At 41.3% G+C, this 25,703-nt stretch overlaps 1 protein-coding gene across 1 annotated transcript in view; it reads right to left on the bottom strand.

Moving 5' to 3' along the window:
* Positions 1-22,126, bottom strand: part of LOC117283020 (zinc finger protein 436-like) — a 28,041-nt gene extending 5,915 nt beyond the window's left edge. The window contains exons 1-4 of the mRNA XM_033755121.1: positions 21,923-22,126; positions 20,983-21,153; positions 3,512-3,685; positions 2,588-2,758 (exon numbers count right to left, since the gene is read on the bottom strand). Of these exons, the coding sequence (XP_033611012.1) occupies positions 2,588-2,758; positions 3,512-3,685; positions 20,983-21,153; positions 21,923-22,126 (720 nt within the window). The remainder of the gene's footprint in view (positions 1-2,587; positions 2,759-3,511; positions 3,686-20,982; positions 21,154-21,922) is intronic.
* Positions 22,127-25,703: the final 3,577 nt, after the last annotated feature.

Below are 25,703 nucleotides of genomic sequence, written 5' to 3'. Positions count from 1 at the left end.
GTTGCGCAAAGGAGACCCCCCCCACCAGCAGTGACGCGGCGGGTGAGTCAGGGCTCCCCTCCCCCTCCTCCGCACGGTAACGTAACGGTGACACAACAGGATTGTTACGGTAGTAACAGCGGTTACTACCGCTAGCGTTACTAGCAACACAGCGCCAGGCAACAAGGGTGCTTATTACGTGGCCGTTTTCTGTATGGTCCGATCGAGGCTACATGAGGCGCAGCGAAGGCTATTCATAGTTAGTCCTGGAGCTACCGCCGAGTGAGTCCTCGAGCTACCTCCGAGTTAGTTCCGAGTTAGCCAGCAACCAGTCAGTTGTATTGTGGCATTTGGAGTGTACTAATTGTGATACTGCAGATAGCAGTAATCGTAAAACTGTCAATTGGGTGATTGTAAGTGCGAATGTGAAATAAGATTCGCTATATAAAATACGGCGTGAAGTTATTTGTCGCGTTATACGCCCGATACGCGACAATATAATAAGAACTTAAAAACAAGCAATTCACGAAACATTAGACTCAACAGAAATGCAATTCCAAATCACCAAACAAAAAATTTGTCATTTTTATTTACTACGGAAAGAATAGAAGAAAAATCACAATACTTTTCAAAGAAGGAAATATAAAGGCCACAGTCCGAACAAAGAAACTGGAAGTATGCTACATGAAGCGAATCCTCTTAAAGGGTGGATTTCTGCCCACAACAAACAATAAACAAGAGTTAAAAGTACTGTTACATACGAGCTTACCGCAGGTGCGCCAGGAAGCAGAGAATTTAGCATACCGCCCATAATGATCTTCGAAAGGAATTGTTGCCCAAGAAGCCAAAAAATAAATAGTACATATTTTGAATTAATGAAGGTACTGTATTAAAGTAAATTATTCTTTACATAAGTAGTACTAACATATGGCTACTTAAAATTCTCAATCGCTTTTACCCTCCAGAGTACACTGAACAATAATTTTATATTCTCTCTGTGTATGTGTGTTTGGTTGAAAAGTGGTGGGCCTGCCTTAAGTTCTTGCCTCCTCCTGAGCGGCATGCTCTTCGTAGAATTGCTCCGGTTAAAACTCGAATTATAGGTTGTTATAATTATTATTTAATAACATGACAACGTATCTTTCAGTTCGAATTCAACCTTGGCAGAATAAACTTAGTGAGGATCATGGTTCCCAAATAATAGACAGTCTAATTAAATTTGGTAAAATTTCCTCTTAAACCTCTCAACTGTTAAGGTATTTTTTCTTCAGCTCTCACCATCGCCATGGTAATCTTGTGGTCGCATGTTCAACCCTGCAGTTCCTGCTTCATTAATACGTGTATCATAGATGGGGGAGGGCTAGGCTTAAGAGGGTGTGCACATAATATCCTCGCTTTACATTGTGAGACGCCACTCCCAAACCTCCACACTTCTGGCGTGTAATTTTCGCCTTCAAGTAGTTTCAGAAGTTAGCAGTATTTGTTTCATTTACCGCACAGCCTTCAAAATAGTATGAATAATCATTTCACGAACATGTAGAGCACGTGCAGATTCTGCTGACGCTCGCCCCTCTTCTTGTGACACATAACGTTAAGATGCACATGAGGGGTGTAAACTGGTACACCAACTCCTGCATACGGCAGGGCTACAATTCGAAACAGTCACAGAGTAACAGAAAACCCCGAAACATGAAGCACTGGCTGCAGGAAAGAGCGGAGTGAACGTACGACATTGATGTAAGTAAGAGGAGGGTGGGGGACGGTTCGGAGAAGGATGATGGAACAAAAGAGTGCATGTGCTTCTGATGGGAAGCATTTTCTCTCGGGAAAATTCATAATCCATAGAAGGAATCGTCGGAATTGCGGGGAATTGTCACACACAGCGTTTCCAGTACTCTTGCACTGTATATACAGAGAAGTGGATAACGAAGACTCACATAGCCGTGACTCCCTGTATTACAGAACGTGTTTATAGCATACTTCATATGAGTATCAAACACGCAGAAGGTGGCAAATTGTCCACATTCAGGCTGGAAATGTCATGTGTTCAGTGAAAAGTATTGTTGAAGGCATGGTGAAAATAGTGTGATGGGTACAGAAGGAGACGTGTCTCCTCAGGGTGCCTGAAATTTCTCCGGATTCTCCACGCGTAGAAGCTCAAGGCAGCTGGAGCAGTAGATACAAGTGTATTGTAGGTCACCGTGTTTATACAATATTTATGATAATCTGAACTTTGTTGTGGAGCCATATGTGAAGCTTCCACTGTCCGCTTTGGAGTGGAATTTTTTAATTCCAAACCAAATTTCTGCAGTTAGGGAACCAGGCTGTGCACACATAAGACAGATTAATATGGATGAAATGTAAGCATGAGATGCACAGCCGACTCTGTATGTTTAGAATCAGGCGGATGGTCACATACTGTAATGGTGTGGGGTGTAGGATGGTGCTGATATTTGCTGCTCCCCAACAGACCCCTGCTCCGCATGTATTCTGCTTTCGCAAAAGATTTCTCACGAATGTAGGTCGTTCGCTATAGGAGAACTTCGTAAAGCGAGGGAGACCTCTATTAGTGAAATCGGCCTAACATGTACACAGATGAACAGCTCACCTCAGGTTCAGCCTTTACTACTCCTGGATATGTTATTGCCTGAGAACCCTCCTCTGCTTCTGCATCTGACGATACCTCAGCTTTCACGCTGATGGCCTGATATGCATCTTGAGAAGCTGCTGGTGACATCTTACTACACAGACTTCGTTCTTTCTCCGAGCCTGTAAGGTTCTGTAGAACAATCAATGCCGTTCTATCATGGCTGTGCATTCACAGTCCTGGGAAGCAAAATTCGCGTGTTTTCTTTTCACTACATTTTGAGGTCCTGACACAACACGGATGATGCATCGTGTCCAACATTTTCGCATTTTTGGGAGTGAATTTTTTGCTATGGGAACATGTTTACTCAACCACTGCTGTCCCATCGGAATCTATTATTCTGGCTTTCAGGCGTTAGGTCAAATTCAATTCAAAAATTATTTAAGTGTTTTCTAAGAGTTTCGAATAAGTAGTGAAAGGAAGAAGGCAATTAGTACTTCCCAGAATTCCTTGCATTTATCAAAATAAGAAAATTGCACTAAAATATGATACACTTTCATTTTTTTATGGAATTAATTTCATAATAACATTTTTTTACACATTTCTTCCCAGCAACTTAAAATGACTATAAACTGCTAAGACCACGTAGCCGAGTCTCCCTTTAGAAGCTAATGGTCACTCTCCTAGTCTACAATATATATGCCTGCTTTGGTATTCGAATTTAGATAACATGTTCGCAGGAGCCTGTCATGGATCTGTAGACTAACAGAAGCAAATCCACACCACAACCTCAAATTTTAATCTTTCAAAATGTGCTTCAACCCCTTACTTCTTACGAATGCAAGTTGTTCAGTGTAGCAAATGTACACAAATGGATTGTCTGTAAAATGAGGGAGACCTGTATTTGTGAAATCGGCCTAACATGGACACAGGGACGCATCTCACCTCAGGTTCAGCCTTTATTCCTCCTGGAAATGTCATTGCGAGGGGATCCTCTGCTTCTGCATCTGACGGTACCTCGGCTTTTATACTGGTTTCTTGATATGCATCGTGAGAAGATGCTGGGTACATCTCACCACTCGAACACCATATATGTACTCTCTCCAAATCTGCAAAGTTCTGCAAATCGAGAAATGTCGCACCTGTCATGGCTGTTCATTTGCATGGAATGCAAGAGATCCTGGGAAGAAGCACTCACTAAGACATGGACCGCATAGAAAACGGCAAATTATTTACCGAGATGTTGCCTAGGAAGCAGACCATTGCCCAGAAAGAGAATCATTGCCTAGCAGTGAGATACACAGAGAAAGTACGTTCCGCGGGACTCGCAACCAAGAACAAAAATATCGTCAATGGTATCGACGGGGCCCGAAACCTGCAACGGCGCTTCTGTCGAAGGGCAGCAGCAGTTAACCCCACCTGTCCCGAACGGCCGTGTTTAGCAGACAGTCGAGGTATGCAGATACTTGTTAGATGGAGGAACTAATTTGCGACCCGTTGCCTAGCAATGGCTATTTCAATGGCCCATATCTCCTCGCAACTTTCCGGCTTTCAGGCGTCAAGTAACGTGTAGCGAAGGTTCATATATTATTGTAAGGGCCGTTTTTCAGGGTCCACTTTTCAGAACTTCAGGACTTAGGGGTCTAGAACAGACAGCAGGGCGATCTCATGAGAACAAACAAAGCAGGCAATGGCTCGACAAACACGTTCCCTCGGCAAACAATATACACGTATAAGCAGCGAGAGAGGAACTGTTGGACGCGGTATTTTCCATGTGGTCTATGTAAATTCGATGCTGTATGGACTTTTTTTACCCAACCCTCACAAGCAAGAGCCGTCTCTTCCAACTCCCCTACTGAGTCGTGTTACATTGCATTCGCAAGTTGCTGAACTTGGTGTTTTCTTTGCGGTCCGATTCTTATCAGATACTTAATATGTAATGATCGAAGTAAGTAATTATATCTTCGCAGTTTTTCTTGCATTTTACGAAATACGAAAATTAGTTCAAACATAAAATACGCTTTCCTTTTCCATTATATAAAATTGACACTAGCAGTTATGTACAATTAAGTCCAAGGAGCAGAGTCTTTCTTTAGAAACTAGTGGTCACCAGCTAGTCTCGAATATATCTGCCTTTCATGGAACTTATTTTTATTTTGTGTAGCACCCTTTACAGTTAATATAATTTTAGAAGTTGCACAATTTTTAACGTTCAAATGAACGACATTATATTTATTATTTAAAGCTGGTAATCATTGCTACTTTTCCTCCTTACAGGATTGAACCTTATAATGCACTATGTTGTCACAGGCCCATGTTCATTGGGTGTAGTGTCTGTACTTTAAGAGGACTGTGGTTAACCCACTGACTTCCAGTTTCTTCCATGGAGCTAAGTGCCAGATATGTATAGGCTGTTGGGGGGTAAACACAGGTGAACACAGAAACCCTCAATACTTCCAAATGACCAAAGATATATACAATGGGAAAGCCTATTCTCTTAGCAGGAATGATCTCTTAGGTGATCAACATTGAGCCAATCTCCTCAGCTCTGGAAATTTTAACATCAGTAAACTGTACAAATATATTAACTTGTGACAAGAATATGATGAGTGATACCTTAACCTTTGAGCATAGATCTACAAACTGGTCTCATTCATTCAGGTTTACTGTCTGGGTTTCCTCTGCATTTCCCACATTCACCCCAAAGCTACGTGAGTTGCCCACATCATGTACAAGTATCTAAGATACATGACTCTCTCACACAAAACGCTAAAATGCTCTAATTCTTTCAAGTATCTAAAAAAATGACAACGGATATTATGAAAATTAAGATAATATTGTTCCTATATATTTGGTTCCTCTGAACCAAATATATAGGAACAAGAACTTGCAAATTGTGGTCTGAAATAATATCTTTCCCAACCAAAGAAACACAAAACACTCACCATGGTTTCTTGTAGAACAGGAAATACTTCTTCAAATCTGTGTAGCAAACCTCTGGCACTCTTTTTTCAAGGGAAAGTAGAATTCTTTGTAAGCTTACAACTCGCTCCTCACACAAGGTGTCTCTGTCGGTTGTGAAAAAGTGGCTTGCAGCAGTCCAACACTTTAGCTTGAGGGTTCTGATAAGTGTGTGGGCATCTAACTCGGAATATATGAGCAGCTCCTGAAAGGAAATCTCCTGAGTATCAGTCATGTATAAACATGTTGTCATGTGTTAGTGAGTAGACATTGGGGTTCGAATGAGAATTGGAATTACTGAACGATTATAATTCGTAATTAGATAATCTCAATAATTTACACACCCTATAAATCACCACTACATGATCGTAATCCAGGACACAGGAAGTGCTCTCTTTGTAAATCTGCCATCTCTAGTCGTTGTTAGTTAGTAGCTGCTAATAATTGAGATCCCTCACGGCCAACAACGATCTGCCAGTGAACCTTTGCTACTCATGACTAATTCAATTGAAAAGCACATTGTGGCTGATAGTCCGTCAGTAAGTCTTGGCATCAAACCCCATCTGAGGCTCATGACATAATATTTATCACTCTTTGACAGTTATGGTCTTGTTCTTGTGGAGCACCCTCTCTGAGAAGAGGACGAGTCTGTCTAGTCCATATGCTGCTGGCCGTCGCAAGCTCAGTCTTTCTCGGGTCCGAGTCCCTTAGTATTCACGACCATATTTCACTGTCTCAGATTGGAGGGTTCCATTTTCGTCGCCTCCTACGACTCGTATGGTCACGGTGGATGTATTGGACCCCGCCTCCACATGGGTCGGGTTAACTACAAATCAAAGTCAAAGTCACATTGCCACTGACGATCAATCTGTCAGTCAGTCAGTCAGTCTTGCTATAGAGCCCAGTCTGGTCCCATGACCAGATATTAATTACTGTTTGACACTTTCGGCCTTGTTTCTGTGGGGTCAGTACTGATTGGTTGCTGGTGCCCGTTATATAATCTCGGCGCGTACCGCATAGAAATCGATGCTTCCAAAATGGCCTTTATTGTTGTCTCTTAATTCATTACTATGGATATATGTTTACTGTGCAGTTGCCTTGACCTGGAGACTTGAAACCGCAGCGTACTCTGTTGTTGTGTCAGTATGTGTTGCCGCGGGAACTTGTTTTGCGGTACCGCTGCATAACAATAAGCGCCTCTACTCGTTCCCCTGTTCCTGCTTTTGATGTCAAATCACACTGTTATATATCACGGAAACAGAAAATGTTGCAGGATATTAGCTTCTGGCAGCAGACAATATGACGCTTGCTATTTTCTAGGGTGCCATGTTGTTGCAGGCTCGTGAGTATTCCTGTTGTATTCGAATCCTTGTTTTCAATGTACCAGACTACATTGTGGTACAATAACTAACATATTTGTACGTGTAGGAGACAAACATTCATTCGTTCTCCATTTCAAAATACTGCAGCCTCAATTAGATCGCCAAAGTCATCAGTTCTCATGATGTCTTTTAGCAATGAGAGCAGGATTGGCGTGTGAAGGGAAATATTTGATAAACACTCTCTTGCGGAAACACCTCATTAGACACGTTCCAGCGGCAATGGGTAATGGTTGAAGGCGTTGTTTTCTATGCGGTCCCTGTCATATGAAATGAGAATTGTAGACTGGTTCTTCACAGAAATTGTTTAAAAAAGGAAACTTTTTTAACAATAACGTAGTGGAACACAACATTAGCTGCCAGAGGGACAAAAAAAAATATACATACCTACTTTCCTTGCCCAAATTACTGAGCATTAGATACGACATACGCCGCACAGTATACTACGTGTCTTACAGTTCTGCTATTCTTGCGTGTGTATTATTTGGGTGAGAATATACTTGCTGAGTCTTGTATAGCAAATATTACAGGTTATACACAGACAGACATACATGAAGTTTAACTCATAACAATTCTCTTATTTCTTCAAGTTATGGAAAGTAGGCTGAAGTATAGGAAACATGACCTGCAGCCCTGATAGCAAGACAGGCCACAAGAATAAGGAAACAGTATATGCAACATCCGCCCCGAAACCCGATTGCAAGCCATGCCACACAAAAAAGAAGCAGAACATGCAACACACGCCCTGCAGCCCCGATAGTAATACATGCAACAAGAATAAGGAAACAGAACGTGCCACACAGGTCCTGCAGCTCCGACAGTAAGGTAAGACACAAGAAGAAGGAAACGGGACTTGCAACACACGCCCTGCAGCCCCGATAGCAACATATGCCACAAGAATAAGGAAACAGAACATGCAACAAACGCCCTGCAGCCCCGATAGCAATACATGCCACAAGAATAAGGAAACAGAACATGAAGCACACGCCCTGCACCCCCGACAGCAAGAAATGCCACAAGAATAAGGAAACAGAACATGCAACAAACACCCTGCAGCCCCGATAGTAATACATGCAACATAAATAAGGAAACAGATCTTGCCACACAGGTCCTGCAGCTCCGACAGCAAGGTAAGACACGAGAAGAAGGAAACGGGGTTTGCAACACACGCCCTGCAGCCCCGATAACAATACATGCCGCAAGAAGAAGAAAACTGAACATGCAACACACGCTCTGGAGCCCAGCAACAAGAAATGTCATTAGAAGGAAATGGAACATACAAAATATTAATTTTTGTACCTTGTGTGTATTGGTCTGATCGATGGTCACTCAGACTAACAGTTGTTGTTAATAACCTTTTCTTTATGGAGGTACGTGAATGTAGGTGTATTGTTTAATAAAACTATGCACAGAAATAGTTCCTTACTCTTCACTATTTGTCTTCCGGATGCTTCCAAACTTAGGAGAAGCTCGTTTCTGCAGTTTCATTACAAAACTTATTTCATAGCAGCACAACAGATAAACAATTGTTCCCGTTGTTACGCAATAAGTAGACTTTACCTGGTAACGAATCCCAACAATTGAAGTTCGTCAGCCTCTACGTTCACGTCTTCACTCGTAGAGCTATAAATAGCGATGAATTAATGAGATAGAAATCTGCCCGTGGGGAGGCGGGATCGAATACCTCCACCGTGACTCTGCGAGTCATAGGAGGCGACGAAATGTGAAGTCTCAAATCTGAGAGAGTAAAATATGGTCGCCAGACCCAAGGGACTCGGACCCGAGAAAGAGCGCGCTGGCAAGGTCCAACAACATATGCAAAAGCAGACCCGTCCTCTCGTCAGGGAGGGCGCCCCACAAAGATAAAACCGTAATTCTCAAACGGTAATAATTAATAACTGGTCATGCGCCCCAGATGTGACTCGACACCAAGGCTTACTGACTGAATGACCGTCAATCGCAATGTGACTTTGACTTTGACTTTGAGATACAAATCTCCATAACTCAACTGCGTGGTTTCTTGCTATCAAATCAGAGTCAAAGTTAAAGTCAGGTTTACTTTACGACTTGCGGTTTGCCGCCAAACAGTTAGGCCTTTTGTCAGGCCTCTTGATACCCACGACCAGAGACTTTTTTCCAGCTGAACACTTGCAGTAATAGTCCTTATGTACCACTCTCTCTGACAGAAGATGAGTTCGTCTCTTATGAATAAGCTTTGACTTTCGTCAAGAGTTTATTTCGGACATGTAACATGTTATGGAAAATTCTTCGATTTACACTACAAAAAGTTCCTTTGTCAGTACAGGCTTTACAGAGCAGATCATACCTAACTTACATATCTTATATTACAACTAGAGCTTAGTCATTTAAACGGTCGTAAGTTTGACCACCGCCACGATTAAGCCATTTATATATTTTATATCTGGCTTCGCATTGTCCTATGCAGCAAACATGTTCATTCTCATGATTTGTATGATTTCTGCTTGTCTCCTGCACAATTTTGATATATAATCGTATACATAGTGAAGATTGAAAGCTTTGCCTAACATATGGCGGACCGGTGTGCGACTTGTAGAATTTGCAATTCTTCCTTATACATTTCTTTTATGCGCTGCAATTTTTTGGCGGTAGTTGTCTGCTACTAATTCGCAGACAGGACAAACATGAGTCATTACTTATCTGATCAGTGCATTATAGAGGGTTAGTTTAATATTTGCGCTTAAAAGCTAACTTTTAATAGGGAGAAGATTCTAATAAATGTTCTGAAGGCCATTCTTCAATCATTTCTGTGTGAAGACTCCACGTAATCATCGTATCGTAGGTTAGATCCAGATATTTTACGTGATTGACAAAGGGGATATTCTGTTCATTCAGTGTAAGCTGAGCGTAGGGGCATTCAAATGAAAATGGGTCAGAAGCCAAATCATATTAAAGAAGATTTCTTACCTCAAAGGTAATCTCCAAAACTTTTAATACATTTATCCTACTAGGAGATAAAACGGCCAATCCCATCCTTGAAAGAGCTTGTGTTATGTCTACGGAAATATATCTTTACCCAGCCACACACGTCTTAGTCCGATGCAAGCCGATGTCCACGAAAGTCTCTCTTCAAGTCTTCAAAAAGTAAAGTCACATGGTGAGAGTTCTGCGCTGTAAGGGGGATGTTGAAGCACTTCCAAACCAAATCTCTGTAGCGTATTCCTCACAGAATTGGCAGTGTGTGGGCGCACATTATCATGAAGAAGAATAATGCCGTTCAATAGCATTGCAGGGCGTTTTGAATTTATGGAAATTCTCAGTTACTGCAAATTGTCTTCATAGCTCTGTGCATTGATTGTGGCGGCCAACAGCTTGCAGTGACACACGTCCCTCTCTGAGTCTCTTATGCTATGCCAGCACACGTGAACGTGACATGCTATGTTAGCTGTAAACAACAGACAAGCGACGATGAATTTCTCGTCCTCCTACTCCTTCAGCAGTCAAAAAGCGCACTACACTTCGCTGTTCTTCTTTATCCGCCTCCATTACTGATGTTGGACGGCTTACACATAGCGCTAACCTTACTTCCACCACAATAAACAAACGACAAGTTTGCAAGTGCACGTTGCCACTGTGCTTTCACGAGTCCCCACAAGAAGTTCGCCTAGAAGAAGTCCAGAAAAATTCTTAGTGCCGAAATTCCAGAGTGATAGAAGACGAAATAAAAAGAAGACTTCATAGTGATTTAAAATGCTAGTTTCTGTGAACATTGAGACCCGTTGCCAGGAGACGGTTGGTGAAGACGGAGAATCCCAATGCGTATGCAACCGTACTCTGCAAAGTGTGTAAATCAGCGGTAGCGCTATATTGATTCTAATTGAGAGATGTTTTAACTGAAGTGCCAATAAATCTTATCATCCGAACTTGAACATGTTATTTTCTTCACGCGTTCCACCCAACGAGTGACAATATCTTAAATTAAATCTGAGAGTATACAATTATTATTTTGTACATTTGCCTCTTTTACTTTTCTTAATTGTCTGTTTCTAAATACTATATATAGGAATGTTGTTTACGAAGTAACAGACGCCTTGCACTAATATTATCTTTTTTGCCTCAAGAGCTCTGTAAATGATATCGGTTATTTATTTATTTATTTTTTTTTGCTGTTCTCAGGCAGAATGACATTAAGGGAGGAACACAGACTGGGGGTTATTGATAACAGGGCGTTGAGGGACGAAGTGACATGAGATTGGAGAAAACTTCATAATTAGAACCTTCATAACTTGTACTCTTTGCCAAGAATAATTAGAATTATGAAGGCAGGGAAGGTAGCAGGCGTGAGGGAGATGAGGAATTCATGTAGACTTAGGTGGGAAGATGATATTAAAATGGATTTCAGAGATATAGGATAGGGTAGTATGGACTAGAGTTCTGTGGTTCAGGATAAGGTGCACGGTAATTCGCATTGTACCCGTGATTTCATACTAAATCCTTGTAATGAGCTAAACTGGTATCTCCACAAATTTCCACTTGACGAAAGGAATAAAAGACAAGTATCAAAACATCGTGATATTTCATATTCTAGACAATAGAAAAATGCCAGACACAGCCCACAGAATTGTGTGAATTGTGCTATCTTCAAGGAAGCAGGAATGCGCATTCTGCTGGAAGTATTCCAGAATTTCGCGGGAAATGTAGAACTCTGCTTGCCTACTGATTCCTGGTAGTTGCTTGGCTTGCTTTTTGAAGAACGATTTTGGAAATTAAAAACTGGTAGTCAATGAGAGCGTCGTAAGCAAGCTGAGGTGATAACGTGTACACTCCTTCAAACATGTCACTGCTTTTGGTAAAGTTTACTAAAGTCTGTCTTATAAATTTCTTCTTGCTTTCACAAAAGCTGTCGTTAACATAACGCTCTCTGACCGGAGCTTCCACGCCTGAATCAATTATTTCCTCATTTAGCTGGTTGAGGCACCATGCTACAAGACGGAAGGTCGCAAGTTCGATTCCAGATGAAGTCACTGAATTTTTAAATTGGCCTAACTTTTCCAGCCGCATTATGAGTACGAAGGGGGAGAGGGTTATTGGCACGCAGTGGGCAGTGGTACGCATTTCAGTTTGGAAGCTCCGAGAAGTGATAATCAAATCTAAATGGCGCATTAATGTAGTAGAAGTTCCGGAGATTAGTGTTAATTATCAGTTGAACTTCTATGGAACTGCGTGCCTTTAATGGCCAGTTTTGTGCTTTTGCGGTTCGTGTTGTAAAGAAGACCTGAAATAAAATTTTCGTTAGTAAAAATTGTTTAAATATCATAAAAGCAAATAATGTATAGATGTGGTGTGTTCTCTTGACGTCAAATTCCTTCCCAATTTGCCAATTTTCAGTATTTGCATACACATTTAGAGGCCGAATTTAGTTAAACGTGTCACGATGGATAACCGTAATCTGCAAGTCCTGAGGTAAACTTCAAGTGTAATTTTTGTGCACGAAGTGCATCAATTGCACTACGTTTAGTGAATAGAGTGAATAGTGAATAGTGAATAGAGGCAGACCTAAGGAACAGCACTATTCATTTATTGCTTTATGTACTACACTGGCTTTTTGAGTGGGTTTTGTAACATATATTCCCTCATACTGGTCATTAAATTGAAACTGTATCTACAAATATTGGTCACATTGCATTCGAAACGATTATTTTATGTTCAAATGCTGTGTACTTTCGAAATCAAAGTCTGTCTCGGTCATAATAAATTTTCGTTCCGTTGTACCACATGGGTAGGTAAATGATTTGATTTGTATGTTTCTTATTTACAGATACTAACACTTCTTCTACAAGAGATGTGGCTTTGTTGCTTATACATGTTAACATCCCATATATTTCCTTCGTGGACAAACGTAGAATTGTAAACACTCAACTCTCTCCTATAAAAGTTCAAACGTAGGTGTGTGCAGTTCGTCCTCAACAAGCAACATCGTGGCATGCTACATGTCACATTCTCTTCTCTTAGACCAAACCCAATATTATTGCTCTATGATTTGCTACACATATCACTGTGTGAGCCTAGACGTGTCTTCACATGACCCTTCTGACTTAATGACTTATTACACACGTCGCCCGGCGCTATGTGTATATTGGTGCCTCGTCAAATGACTCTAAACACTTATTAACATACTGCACACCTCTAAGCAAAATGGCCGCTCCCCGCTATGTATGCATTGGTGAGTCTTCAAATCACTCTGAATACTGAATGACTTATTGCACAAGTCACAACAAAATGACCGCTCCCTGCTATGTATGTGCTGATGTGTCTTCAGATTATACTGACGACTGAATGACTTGTTACACACTTCACAGCAAAATGGATGCTCCCCGCTATGTATGCGCTGATGTGTCTTCAGATTATCCCGACGACTGAATGTCTTGTTACATACTTCACAGCAAAACGGCCGCTCGCCGCTATGTATGCGTTTGTGTCTCTTCAGATGACTCTGAACACTGAATGACTTACTGCACAACGTCACAGCAAAATGGCCGCTCCCCGCTATGTATGCGTTGGTGAGCCTTCAGATGACACTGAACATGGAATGACTTATTGCACACGTCACAGCAATATGGCCGCTCGCTGTTATGTGTGCGTTGGTGTCTTTTCAAATTACTCTGATCACAGAATGACTTACTGCACACGTCACAGAAAATTGGCCGCGCACCCCTATGTATACGCTGATGTGTCTTTAGATGGCTCTGAAGACTGAATGAGTTATTCTTGATTTCACAGGAATATGGTCGCTTCTCACAAAGCGCAGGTTGAAGTTTATATATGGTAGCCTGCAAAACGAAAGATCTAATATGAATAACCCTATTACGAGGAAAAATACATTTGATATCTAAGTACATGTAGGAGTTAAGGGGGTCGCCGAAAATAATTCAGAGAGAGAGAGAGTGCGTGAGTGCGCGCTAACGTGTCCTTCATTTTACATAGCAGTCTGTAAAAGGTAATGTTGCCCTGTGCTTAACTAAATAAACACTGCGCCATGAAGACGTATGTGTGAGTGGATATATATCAGGATTTCTTGACCCCGGATCTAGTTGAAGGAGAGTGGTCAACTTCACGTCCCAGCCGCTTTATCCCCCTGGGAAAAGACGCACTTTACCCATTGAATAGGAGTTTGTGTGGATCCAAGAAACAGTCTGGACGACATGGAGAAGCGAAAATTCTTGTCCCTACCTGGACTCGAACTTCGGTCCCTTGGTCTTCTAACCCGTAACCATTTGCTATACCGACTGCGCTACCCATACTCAGGCAGTTTGTGAGGGAATAAAAGTCGAGGTTCACTTCCATTTCAAAACAAATTACAAAATGAAATTGTATTATGCATTTGTAGGCCGCCTCTGTGGTCTAGTGGTAAGAGCTTCTGGCTATAGATCCAGGGATCCGGGTTCGATTCCCGGCGCTACTATTTTTTCCCCCAGGAAATACTGGGCCTGGAACGGGGTCCACTCATTCTCGTGATGATAATTAAGGCGCTATATCAAGGAAATAGCGGCTCCAGTCTAGAAAACCGAAATTACGGTTGTGGGGATTCGTTGCGCTGATCACGAGACATATTCTATCCGCTAAAAGTTGGAACTAACTTCGCCGAGAAGCGGCAGTCGCTTGGTCGCTATAGTTCGTTTGCGGACTGAAATCATGGAATATTTTAATGCATTTAAGGCTATACAGGGATCTGGTTAATGGCGGAGTTAAGAAATGATGTGAGGAAAAGAATGCAACAGAGTCCGTTACTCAGACTCGGCTACTGCAATACTCGAAATGTACCAATATCAGTCTCCTCCTAGAATGCCATGGAACATTCGTCGGCTTACGTGCAACACCAAGTTCCACAAACTTATCACCCCTGCAAGTTTAAAAGTATATTAAATTTTCAAAATACACTACATGCATCCGCCATCATTGCCATGATCAGGTGTTGAATATAGCTAATGAGGAAATCTATGCTTTCCTTGTTGCTGATGCATTTGCTGTCACTAAGATGCGTGTGTGTGTGTGTGTGTATGTTACATGAGTGACTTTTCTGTTAGAATTCATGTATGTGAATTTCTTTGTGTGTGATGTGGTTATTCATTTGAGTATTCACTATGGTTGATGTGTTATGCTCCTCCCGTTTGTGATCTTCGTTGCGTGTCTTGTTCCTGAATGTTTAGGCGGTTTGGACTTACCCCCCTTTTATGAAATATATTGGTCACTATCTGTTGTTTAACTCTTGTATTACTTCTAATATTGGATTATGGGTATCGATGTATGTGTCATTTATCTGCAATCCGTCTTTACTAATCTTATTTTTTTAATGGTTTTTCCAGACCATTCAGGGCCTTGGCCTCTTATTCACTTCAGTAATCATTTTTCATTAACGGTAGGTCTCTTTGGAGGAGTGATCAGAACGTCGCAAAACCTCTACCTAAACACAATACAGCACAAACTCAGAATAAACGCATACACACACCAAACATACATGCCTTGATTGGGATTCCAACCCACGATCCCAGTGTCCGAGCGAGCGAAGACGTTTCGTGCCTTTGATCTCGCGGCTACTGTAACAGGCTTAGTTAATTAGTTAGTTATTGGAGAGGGTGGGTTTCCCCATGCACTTATACCTGTACTGGTCCATTGTGCTTCCCTCTATGATTTCTACCAGTCTCTATATCCTACCGGTACTGGTGCTTACCATCAGTCCCTCCCAGCCAGCGAGACCGGCTCTACTAGCTGAGAGGTATCTATAATGCTTCCCCCATCTACCAGAGGTATTAGAGACTGCTGTTGGGCGGGAAACGTCCGTAATTTGGTTCAGTGAACTCCTTTGGAGATATGAGTTTCTTATACGTGCCGTAAAGCTACGACACGGGACCCACGGCTTAAAGTCCCTCCCGGAGGACTTGTTCCCTGAATTTTTCCGCCCTTAAAAATTCGACGACCTCCGCCGGGTATTTGAACCCGCGTACTACGAGTCATGAGGTGTGAATGTTACCTCTAGACTACGGAGGCCGCTCTGTAACAGTCTTACTAGTCTTTTGGGGTATATGTCACGTGATAAGTAAATTCACACCTAATTTGATATAGCTAATTTATTGAACACTCGCTCTCACATTTATACAGTTTACAGTTACACCACTACTGCCGTCTGCAGTATCACAATTACTTCCACTGATTCCATTCACTCCGGGGAATGCTAGACTGCAACTGATTGGTTAATCTCTCTGTAGTAACTCACTCACTCGTAACTGGCTCAATCCTCACTCTGAATATTGTTCGCTGCTCCTAATTTAGGCTCGACACGGTCAACACAGAAAACAGTTACGTTATAGGTACCACCGTTGTGTGAAGTCGTGTTTACCGACTGCTTGGCAACAGTCGTTGCACGGGTTCCCCTGCTGTGTGACGCATGTTTACAGGCGTTGCTGGGGAACGCTGCCGAGAGTTGTTTATTGCTGCATAGCTTCGGCTCGGCTCACTTCGGCTCTATTCGGCACGACTCTGAGAAACACCGCTTTCCTTACCGTTGCGTAACCTCGTTTCCTGTTGCGTAACTTGACAACCGACTGTTTATCAAGGGTCTGTCTTCGTGGTAACTCGTTCCACCTCCCGTTGCCCAGCAACGGTTAGACATGTGACAATAGGATATGGCATCTTTCCAGTGTTTTGAGATGATTTCGTTTTTTCTGTTTTCAATAATTTCATGGTGTTATTTATACTCTCGTATATACGTCCTGTATTTATTGTGTGGCTGAAGTATCATGAGTTGGTATTATTAGCCACTTCTGACACCAAATTATCATGTGTCCGGGGTTCTTTGACAAATAATTGCAGTTTGTTAGTTTCGATTGCTGGGTTTATTGAACGATACTAACACAATTATACTTAATTATAACAGTTCACACACTTTCTGTGTTCTCTAGTACTTCACTTCTGAAAGCTTTCTTTGCTTCTTAACTCTGCTTATAACTGTTGGTTTAAATTCTGACTTCGAAGCTGTCTTCTCACGTCTGTGTGCAATTCTGACCTCTTTCATAACTGCTTGGCTTGCCGACTAGGGAAAACCGAATCCAACAGTTCATCCTTCCGTTGCCATAAAACATAAATATTTACCTGGCCGTTGTCATGGAAATGTCACCTCGGTTGTGCAGGAAACTTGTCTGTTGGGCCGTTATCTATCAATGGACGTCCGCTCTGATTCAGATATTCCGACATTTTGGCGGCATGTCCAATATTTTCTTTGTATGCTGTCTTGAATATTCGGCCCGCTTTCCTTATATATTTTTGTGGGCAATCCATGAAACTCAATTGGTATACGCCAATTTTCGTACTCATCTCTCTGTAGGCGAGGCTTTACCGGCTTTAAATTGTGTTTCTTTCGGATTGTTGTGTTCATATTTGCTTCCTTGAAAAGATTTGTGATTTCTTTTTCATACCCGTACACAAACTAGCGAAGTATCTACAGCATTGCACAATTGCCGAAACCTGCCCAATGTGTATAACATCCAAAACGCTGACATCTAACTACAGACTTACATTCCATAAAAATTAACGAAGATATGACAATGTGTTCATTCGATATATGGAATATGTGTACTAGCATACCAAAAATAGAAGTCATCACTATTATTGAAAACGACACGGAAATCGCCAAAAGTGATAAAGAAGAAATAATAAACATGTTAAAACCACTTTGTCTTTCCTTGGCACCACAGCCCCAGTGGGCCTAGGCATACCTCCATGAACTTCTCCGTTCACTTTCACTTTCACTTTCACTCCGAGATTTTACACGTTCGGTAGGACTCATTGGGCGGGTGATCAGCTCGTCGTAAGTCCTCTAACATTGACACCAGTTACGGAAGAAAATTATTTCCAATTCAACCAACAATATTACAAAAGGACGGAAGGATTAGATGTGGTTGCTAATGTTTCCGCTATATTAGCCGAGGTATACATCCTACACATGCAGCAAAGTCAACTGCACCAAGTGTTAAAAACTAAAAACTAATGGGATATTTCAGATACATAGACGACATTCTTATAATATATAAACAAAAAAGGCTAACATGGATGAAACACTAATCGAATTCAATAAACAAACAACTAATATAAAATTTACTATTGAAAAGAAACAACACAACTCAATCAACTAAATGGATCTCACAATATACCAGAAAAGAACAACTCTAAAACTCGAAATATATAGGAATCCTACACAGAGAGATGCCATGATACCGGATGTCCCATACCACCCCTATGATCATAAAGTACCTACTTGATGAATAGACTACATACATATCCAAAAATAATTGAAGAAAAAGGACAAAGTGGATAATTTTCAGTCCAGTGTGACATACAAGTTTACAACACTTCAGTCTTTTGCACCTTACATGCTTCGATTCAAAAGAATCATCCTCAGAGGCGCACCACTACGATCAGGAAACACTGTCACATAAGATGTTTTGATAATATGCACTTAAGCTATGAATACTCGTAATGCTCACTATATAAATTTTGTTATTATCACAGTTAGTTATGATGTTTGTCTTAGGCATTCACGATGACGCTTCTTGAAGTGTAGATTTACCGATGATAATGTTTCTTTTAAGCGTATTTGCTAGGTATTCTGACTTGGATTTTCCATTGCACGCAATATGATGTTCACTTCTCCATACGGTAGCTTCCCAATGTATTTAAAATTGTATTAAAATTTTCTTTTGTATGTAAATGATTAGTTATTATGTTAAAATATCGTGAGCGAACATTGGGTCATGTTGTTTTCCTCCGGATGGTGGGAGATGTCGTTTACTTCTCTTGATTGTATATTCTTATTATTAGTCGTGAAGTTTACGTGCGTGCTGTGTCGTTTGTACAAATTAAATTAGAAGGTAAAGGAACTGAATATTATACAAGACACACTATAGAAAAAGAATATAATAAAAACTTAAACACAAGCAATTCGTGAAACTATAGACTCAACAAAAATACAATCCCAAATCACCAAACAACAAAATGGGTCATTTTTACGTACTACGGAAAAGAAACAAGAAAAATCACAAGACTTTTCAAAGAAGCAACTCTCATGACCGCAGTCCGAACAAAAAACTGAAAAGATGCTACATGAATCGAATCCCCTTAAAGGGTGGATTTCTGCCCAACCCCCCCCCCAAAAAAAATGTAAACAACGGTTAATAAGTACTGTTTCATATGATCTTACCGCAGGTGCGCATGGAAGCAGAGAATTTAGCATGCCGCCCATAATGTGTTTTCGAAAGGAATCGTTGCCCAACGAGCCAAAGACAACTCGTACACATTTTGAATTAATAAAGTTACTGTATTGAAGTAAAAATTTCTTTACATAAGCAGTCCTAACATATGGCTACTTAAAATTCTCGATCGTTTTTACCCTCCAGAGTACACTAAACAATAATTTTATATTTTCTCTGTGTATGTGTGTTTGGCTGATAACTGGGCGGGCCTGCCTTAAGTTCTTGTCTCCCCCTGAGCGGCCTGCGCTTCGTAGAATTGCTCGGGTTAAAAATCGAATTATAAGTTTTTATAATGATTTCTTAATAGCATGACAACGTATCTTTCAGTTCGAATTCAACCTTGGCAGAATAAACTTAGAGAGGATCATGGTTCCCAAATAATCCACAGTATAATTAAATTTGCTGAAATTTCCTCTTAAACGTCTCGACTGTTAAGGTATTTTTTTCTTATGCTCTCACCATCGCCATGGTAATCTTGTGGTCGCCTGTCCAACCCTGCCAGTTCCTAGTTCATTAATATCATGGAAGGGGGAGGGCTAGGCTTGTGAGGGTGTGCACATAATATCCTCGCTTCACATTGTGAGACGCCACTCCCAAACTTCCACACTTCTAGCGAGTAATTTTCGCCTTCAAGTAGTTTCAGAAGTTAGCAGCATTTGTTTCAGTTACCGCACACCCTTCATAATAGTATGAATAATCATTTTACGAACATGTAGAGCACGTGCAGATTCTGCTGACGCTCGCCCCTCTTCTTGTGACACATAACGTCAAGATGCACATGAGGGGTGTAAACTGGTACGCTCTCTCCTTCATACGGCAGGGCTGCAATTCGACACAGTCACAGAGAAAGTAACAGAAAACCCCGACACATGAAGCAGTGGCTGCAGGAAACAGCGGGCATAACTTGTGGACAATGATGTATGTTGCGGGTCGGGTGTGGGAGGGGGGGTGCGAGAAAGGTAACGGAACAAAATAGCGCATGCGCTTCTGATGGGAAGCATTTTCTCTCGGGAAAATTCATAGTCCATAGAAGGGATCGTCGGAATTGCGGGGAATTGTCACACACAGCGTTTCCAGTACTCTTGCACTCTATATACAGAGAAATGGATAACAAAGACTCAGATAGGCGTGACTCCCTGTATTACAGAACGTGTTTTTAGCATACTTCATATGAGTATGAAACACGCAGAAGGTGGCAAAATTGTCCTCATTCAGGCTGGAAATGTTAAGTGTTCATTGAAAAAGTACTGTTGAAGGCAGGGTGAACATAGTGTGATGGGTACAGAACGAGACATGCCTCCTCAGGGTGCCTGAAATTTCTCCGGATTCTCCACGCGTAGAAGCTCAAGGCAGCTGGAGCAGTAGATACAAGTGTACTGTAGGTCACCGTGTTTATACAATATTTATGATGATCTGAACTTTGTTGTGGAGCCATGTGTGAAGCTTCCACTGTCCGCTTTGGAGTGGAATTTTTTAATTCCAAACCAAATTTATGCAGTTAGGGAGCCAGGATGTGCACACATAAGACAGTTATGTATGGATGAAATGTAAGCATGAGATGCACAGCCGACTCTGTATGTTTAGAATCAGGCAGATGGTCACATACTGTAATGGTGTGGGGTGTAGGATGGTGCTGATATTTGCTGCTCCCCAACAGACCCCTGCTCCGCATGTATTCTGCTTTCGCAAAAGATTTCTCACGAATGTAGGTCGTTCGCTATAGGAGAACTTCGTAAAGCGAGGGAGACCTCTATTAGTGAAATCGGCCTAACATGTACACAGATGAACAGCTCACCTCAGGTTCAGCCTTTACTACTCCTGAATATGTTATTGCCTGAGAACCCTCCTCTGCTTCTGCATCTGACGATACCTCAGCTTTCACGCTGATGGCCTGATATGCATCTTGAGAAGCTGCTGGTGACATCTTACTACACAGACTTCGTTCTTTCTCCGAGCCTGTAAGGTTCTGTAGAACAATCAATGCCGTTCTATCATGGCTGTGCATTCACAGTCCTGGGAAGCAAAAATCGCGTGTTTTCTTTTCACTACATTTTGAGGTCCTGACACAACACGGATGATGCATCGTGTCCAACATTTTCGCATTGTTGGGAGTGAATTTTTTGCTATGGGAACATGTTTACTCAACCACTGCTGTCCCATCGGAATCTATTATTCTGGCTTTCAGGCGTTAGGTCAAATTCAATTCAAAAGTTATTTAAGTGTATTCTAAGAGTTTCGGGTCATATCAAATACCGAATATGTAGTGAAAGGAAGAAGGCAATTAATACTTCCCAGAATACCTTGCATTTATCAAAATAAGAAAATTGCACTAAAATATGATACATTTTCATTTTTTGTGGAATTAATTTCATAATAACATTTTTTTACACATTTCTTCCCAGCAACTTAAAATGACTATAAACTACTAAGACCACGTAGCCGAGTCTCCCTTTAGAAGCTAATGGTCACTCTCCTAGTCTACAATATATATGCCTGCTTTGGTATTCGAATTTAGATAACATGTTCGTAAGAGCCTGTCATGGCTGTATAGAATAACAGAAGCAAATTCACTCCACACCCTTAAACTTTAATCTTTCAAAATGTGCTACAACCCCTTACTTCTTACGAATGCAAGTTGTTCGGTGTAGCAAATGTACACAAATGGATTGTCTGTAAAATGAGGGAGACCTGTATTTGTGAAATCGGCCCAACATGGACACAGGGACGCATTTCACCTCAGGTTCAGCCTTTATTCCTCCTTGAAATGTCATTGCGAGGGGGTCCTCTGCTTCTGCATCTGATGGTACCTCGGTTTTTATACTGGTTTCTTGATATGCATCGTGAGAAGATGCTGGGTACATCTCACCACTCGAACACCATATATGTACTCTCTCCCAACCTGTAAGGTTCTGCAAATCGAGAAATGCCGCATCTGTCATGGCTGTGCATTTGCATGGCATGCAAGAGATTCTGGGATGAAGCACTCACTAAGACATGGACCGGATAGAAAACGGCAAATTATTTACCGAGATGTTGCCTATGAAGCGGACCATTGCCCAGCAAGAGAACCATTGCCTAGCAGTGAGATACACAGAGAAAGTTCGTTCTGCGGGACTCGCAACCAAGAACAAAAATGTCGTCAATGGTATCGACGGGGCCCGAAACCTGCAACGGCGCTTCTGTCGAAGGGCAGCTGCAGTTAACCCCACCTGTCCCGACCGGCCGCGTTTAGCAGACAGTCGAGGTACGTAGACACTTGTTAGATGGAGGAACTAATTTGCGAGGAGTTGCCTAGCGATGGCTATTTCAATGGCGCATATATCAACGCAACATTCCGGCTTTCAGGCGTCACGTAACTTGTAACAAATGTTTATATATTATTGTAACGGCCGTCCTTTCAGGCTCCACTATTCAGAATTTTTCTACTTAGGGGACTAGAACAGGCAGCAGGGCGATCTCTTGAGAACCAGCAGAGCAGGCAACGGCTCGGCAAACATTATATAAGCAGCGAGAGAAGAAATGTTGGACGCGACATTTTCCATGTTGTCTATGTGAAGTCTAAATCCACTACTGTAACTTGCTTGAGTCATGTTACATTGCATTCGCAAGTTGCTGAACGTGGTGTTTTCTTTGAGGTCCGGTTCGTATCAAATACTTAATATGTAATGAAAGGAAGTAGGTAATTATATCTTCGTAGATTTTCTTGCATTTTTCAAAATACGAAAATTAGTATAAAAATAGGACACATTTTCCTTTTCCATTATATAAAACTGACACTAGCAGTTTTATACATGTATCTTTCTTTCAACTTCAAAATGACTACAAACAACTAAGTCCACGGAGCAGAGTCTTCCTTTAGAAACTAGTGGTCACCAAGTAGTCTAGAATATATCTGCTTTCCATGAAACTCGATATTCATTACCATGTTCACAGGAGCTTTTTATGGGTCTGCAGATGCAAATCCAGTCCACAACCTCCAGCTGTAATTCTCTGAAATGTGTTTCAGCATCTTTCTTACAAGTGATTAATTCAGACATAATAATTCAACTTCATTAAATGTCGCAATGAGTGCATGGTTATTGCTTCAAACAACAATGCATTCCCTTGTTTCCCTTAGTATTGCGATATGTTTCGCCCTTGCGCAATCATTCTCAGTAGAACAATAAAGGTTCTATGGAATTTGAGACCTACGTGAGTTTATTTGTAGCGTGACACACAAAACACGCTACAGTATATTATGTCGTAAGTTCAATTTCCTGTATCATTTTGTTATTGTTTGTAGCACAATTACAGTTAATTAAACTTGAGAAGTTGCACAATTTTTAAGGTTCAAATGAACGACATTATATTTATTATTTAAACTGGTAATCATTGCTACTTTTCCTCCTTACAGGATTGAACCTTATAATGCACTATGTTGTCACAGGCCCATGTTCATTGGGTGTAGTGTCTGTACTTTAAGAGGACTGTGGTTAACCCACTGACTTCCAGTTTCTTCCATGGAGCTAAGTGCCAGATATGTATAGGCTGTTGGGGGGTAAACACAGGTGAACACAGAAACCCTCAATACTTCCAAATGACCAAAGATATATACAATGGGAAAGCCTATTCTCTTAGCAGGAATGATCTCTTAGGTGATCAACATTGAGCCAATCTCCTCAGCTCTGGAAATTTTAACATCAGTAAACTGTACAAATATATTAACTTGTGACAAGAATATGATGAGTGATACCTTAACCTTTGAGCATAGATCTACAAACTGGTCTCATTCATTCAGGTTTACTGTCTGGGTTTCCTCTGCATTTCCCACATTCACCCCAAAGCTACATGAGTTGCCCACATCATGTACAAGTATCTAAGATACATGACTCTCTCACACAAAACGCTAAAATGCTCTAATTCTTTCAAATATCTAAAAAAAAGTGACAACAGATATTATGAAAATTAAGACAATCTTGTTCCTATATATTTGGTTCCTCTGAACTTGCAAATTGTGGGCTGAAAAAAAATATCTCTCCTATCCAAAGAAACACAAGACACTCACCATTGTTTCTCTTAGAACAGGAAATACTTCTTGAAATCTGTTTAGCAAACCTCTGGCACTCTTGTTTCAAGGGAATGTAGAATTCTTTGTAACCTTACAACTCGCTCCTCACACAATGTGTTCTTGTCGGTTGTGAAGAAGTGGTTTGCAGCAGTCCTACGGTTTTAGCTTGAGGGTTCTGATAAATGTGTGAACATCTTAAATCCAAAGATATGAGCAGCTCCTGAAAGGAAACCTCCTGAGTATCAGTCATGTATAAACATGTTGTCACGTGTTAATGAGTAGACATTGGGGTTCGAATGACAATTGGAATTATTGAAAGTTTATAATTCTTAATTACAAATGATTGTAAAAATCTCAATAATTTACACACCCTATAAATCTCTACTACATGATCGTAATCCAGGACACAGGAAGTGCTCCGTTTGTAATTCTGCCATCACTCGTCGCTGTAAGGTAGTAGCTGCTAACTATGGATATACCTCACGGCCAAACACGCACTGCCACTGTACCTTAGCTACACATGATTAATTCAATCCAAAGTCAAATTTTGGTTGAGAGTCAAGCAATGAGTCTTGGTGTCGAGTCCCATCTGGAGCTCATTACAAGATTTTTATCACTGTTTGACAGTTACGATCTTGTTTCTTGTGGAGCGCCGTCTCTGAAAAGAGGATGGTTGTCTCCTTTTAATATGCTGCTGGCCCTTGTCAGCGCAGTTTCCTCGTCTCCGAGTCCCTTGGGACTCACGACCATATTTCACTGTCTTAGATCTGAGACTTCCATTTTCGTCGCCTCCTACGACTCGCAGGGTCACGGTGGAGATATTGGACCCCGCCTCCACACGGGTCAGGTTAACTATAAGTCAAAGTCAAAGTCACGTTGCGACTGACGGTCAATCTGTCAGTCAGTCAGTCAGCGCAATCTGGGCTCATCACCAGATATTGATTACTGTTTGACAGTTTCGGACTTGTTTCTGTGGGGTCACGACTGAATGACTACTGGTGCCCGTTACATAATCTCGGTGCGTAAAAGTAAAAAAAAAAAGTAAAGCTGTCCCTGTAACAGGCCGTGAAGGCCCATAGAGTTGTGAGACGTTAAGGGTCCCACATTACCTTCATAATCGGCTCAAAGATGGCGGTAAGTTTGTCATCCTTACGCGCCGTCCGCGCTTCACTCCCCAGGAAAATTATTTAATTACTTCCTGGTACTCATTTCTGTTAGAGGCTGAGTAAACTCCAGGGCCTAGTGCGGCCAGAAGGATTATGTCAATTGAAAGAAATCCAATGACCTCACTGGGACTTGAACCCGCGACCTTCCTGGAAATCAAAGTTTTCAAAATGGCCTCTATTGTTGTCTGTTGATTCAATGCTATGGATATATGTTTACTGTACAATTGCCTTGACCTGGAGACTTGAAACGACATTGTATTCTATTGTTGTGTCAGTATATGTTGCCGCGGGAACGTGTTTTGC

This window comes from Cryptotermes secundus, unplaced genomic scaffold (assembly GCF_002891405.2).
Source record: "Cryptotermes secundus unplaced genomic scaffold, Csec_1.0 scaffold2256, whole genome shotgun sequence".
Lineage (NCBI taxonomy): Eukaryota > Metazoa > Arthropoda > Insecta > Blattodea > Kalotermitidae > Cryptotermes > Cryptotermes secundus.
Note: the sequence above shows the minus strand (reverse complement) of the source record. Positions and strands in the feature narration are given on the sequence as shown.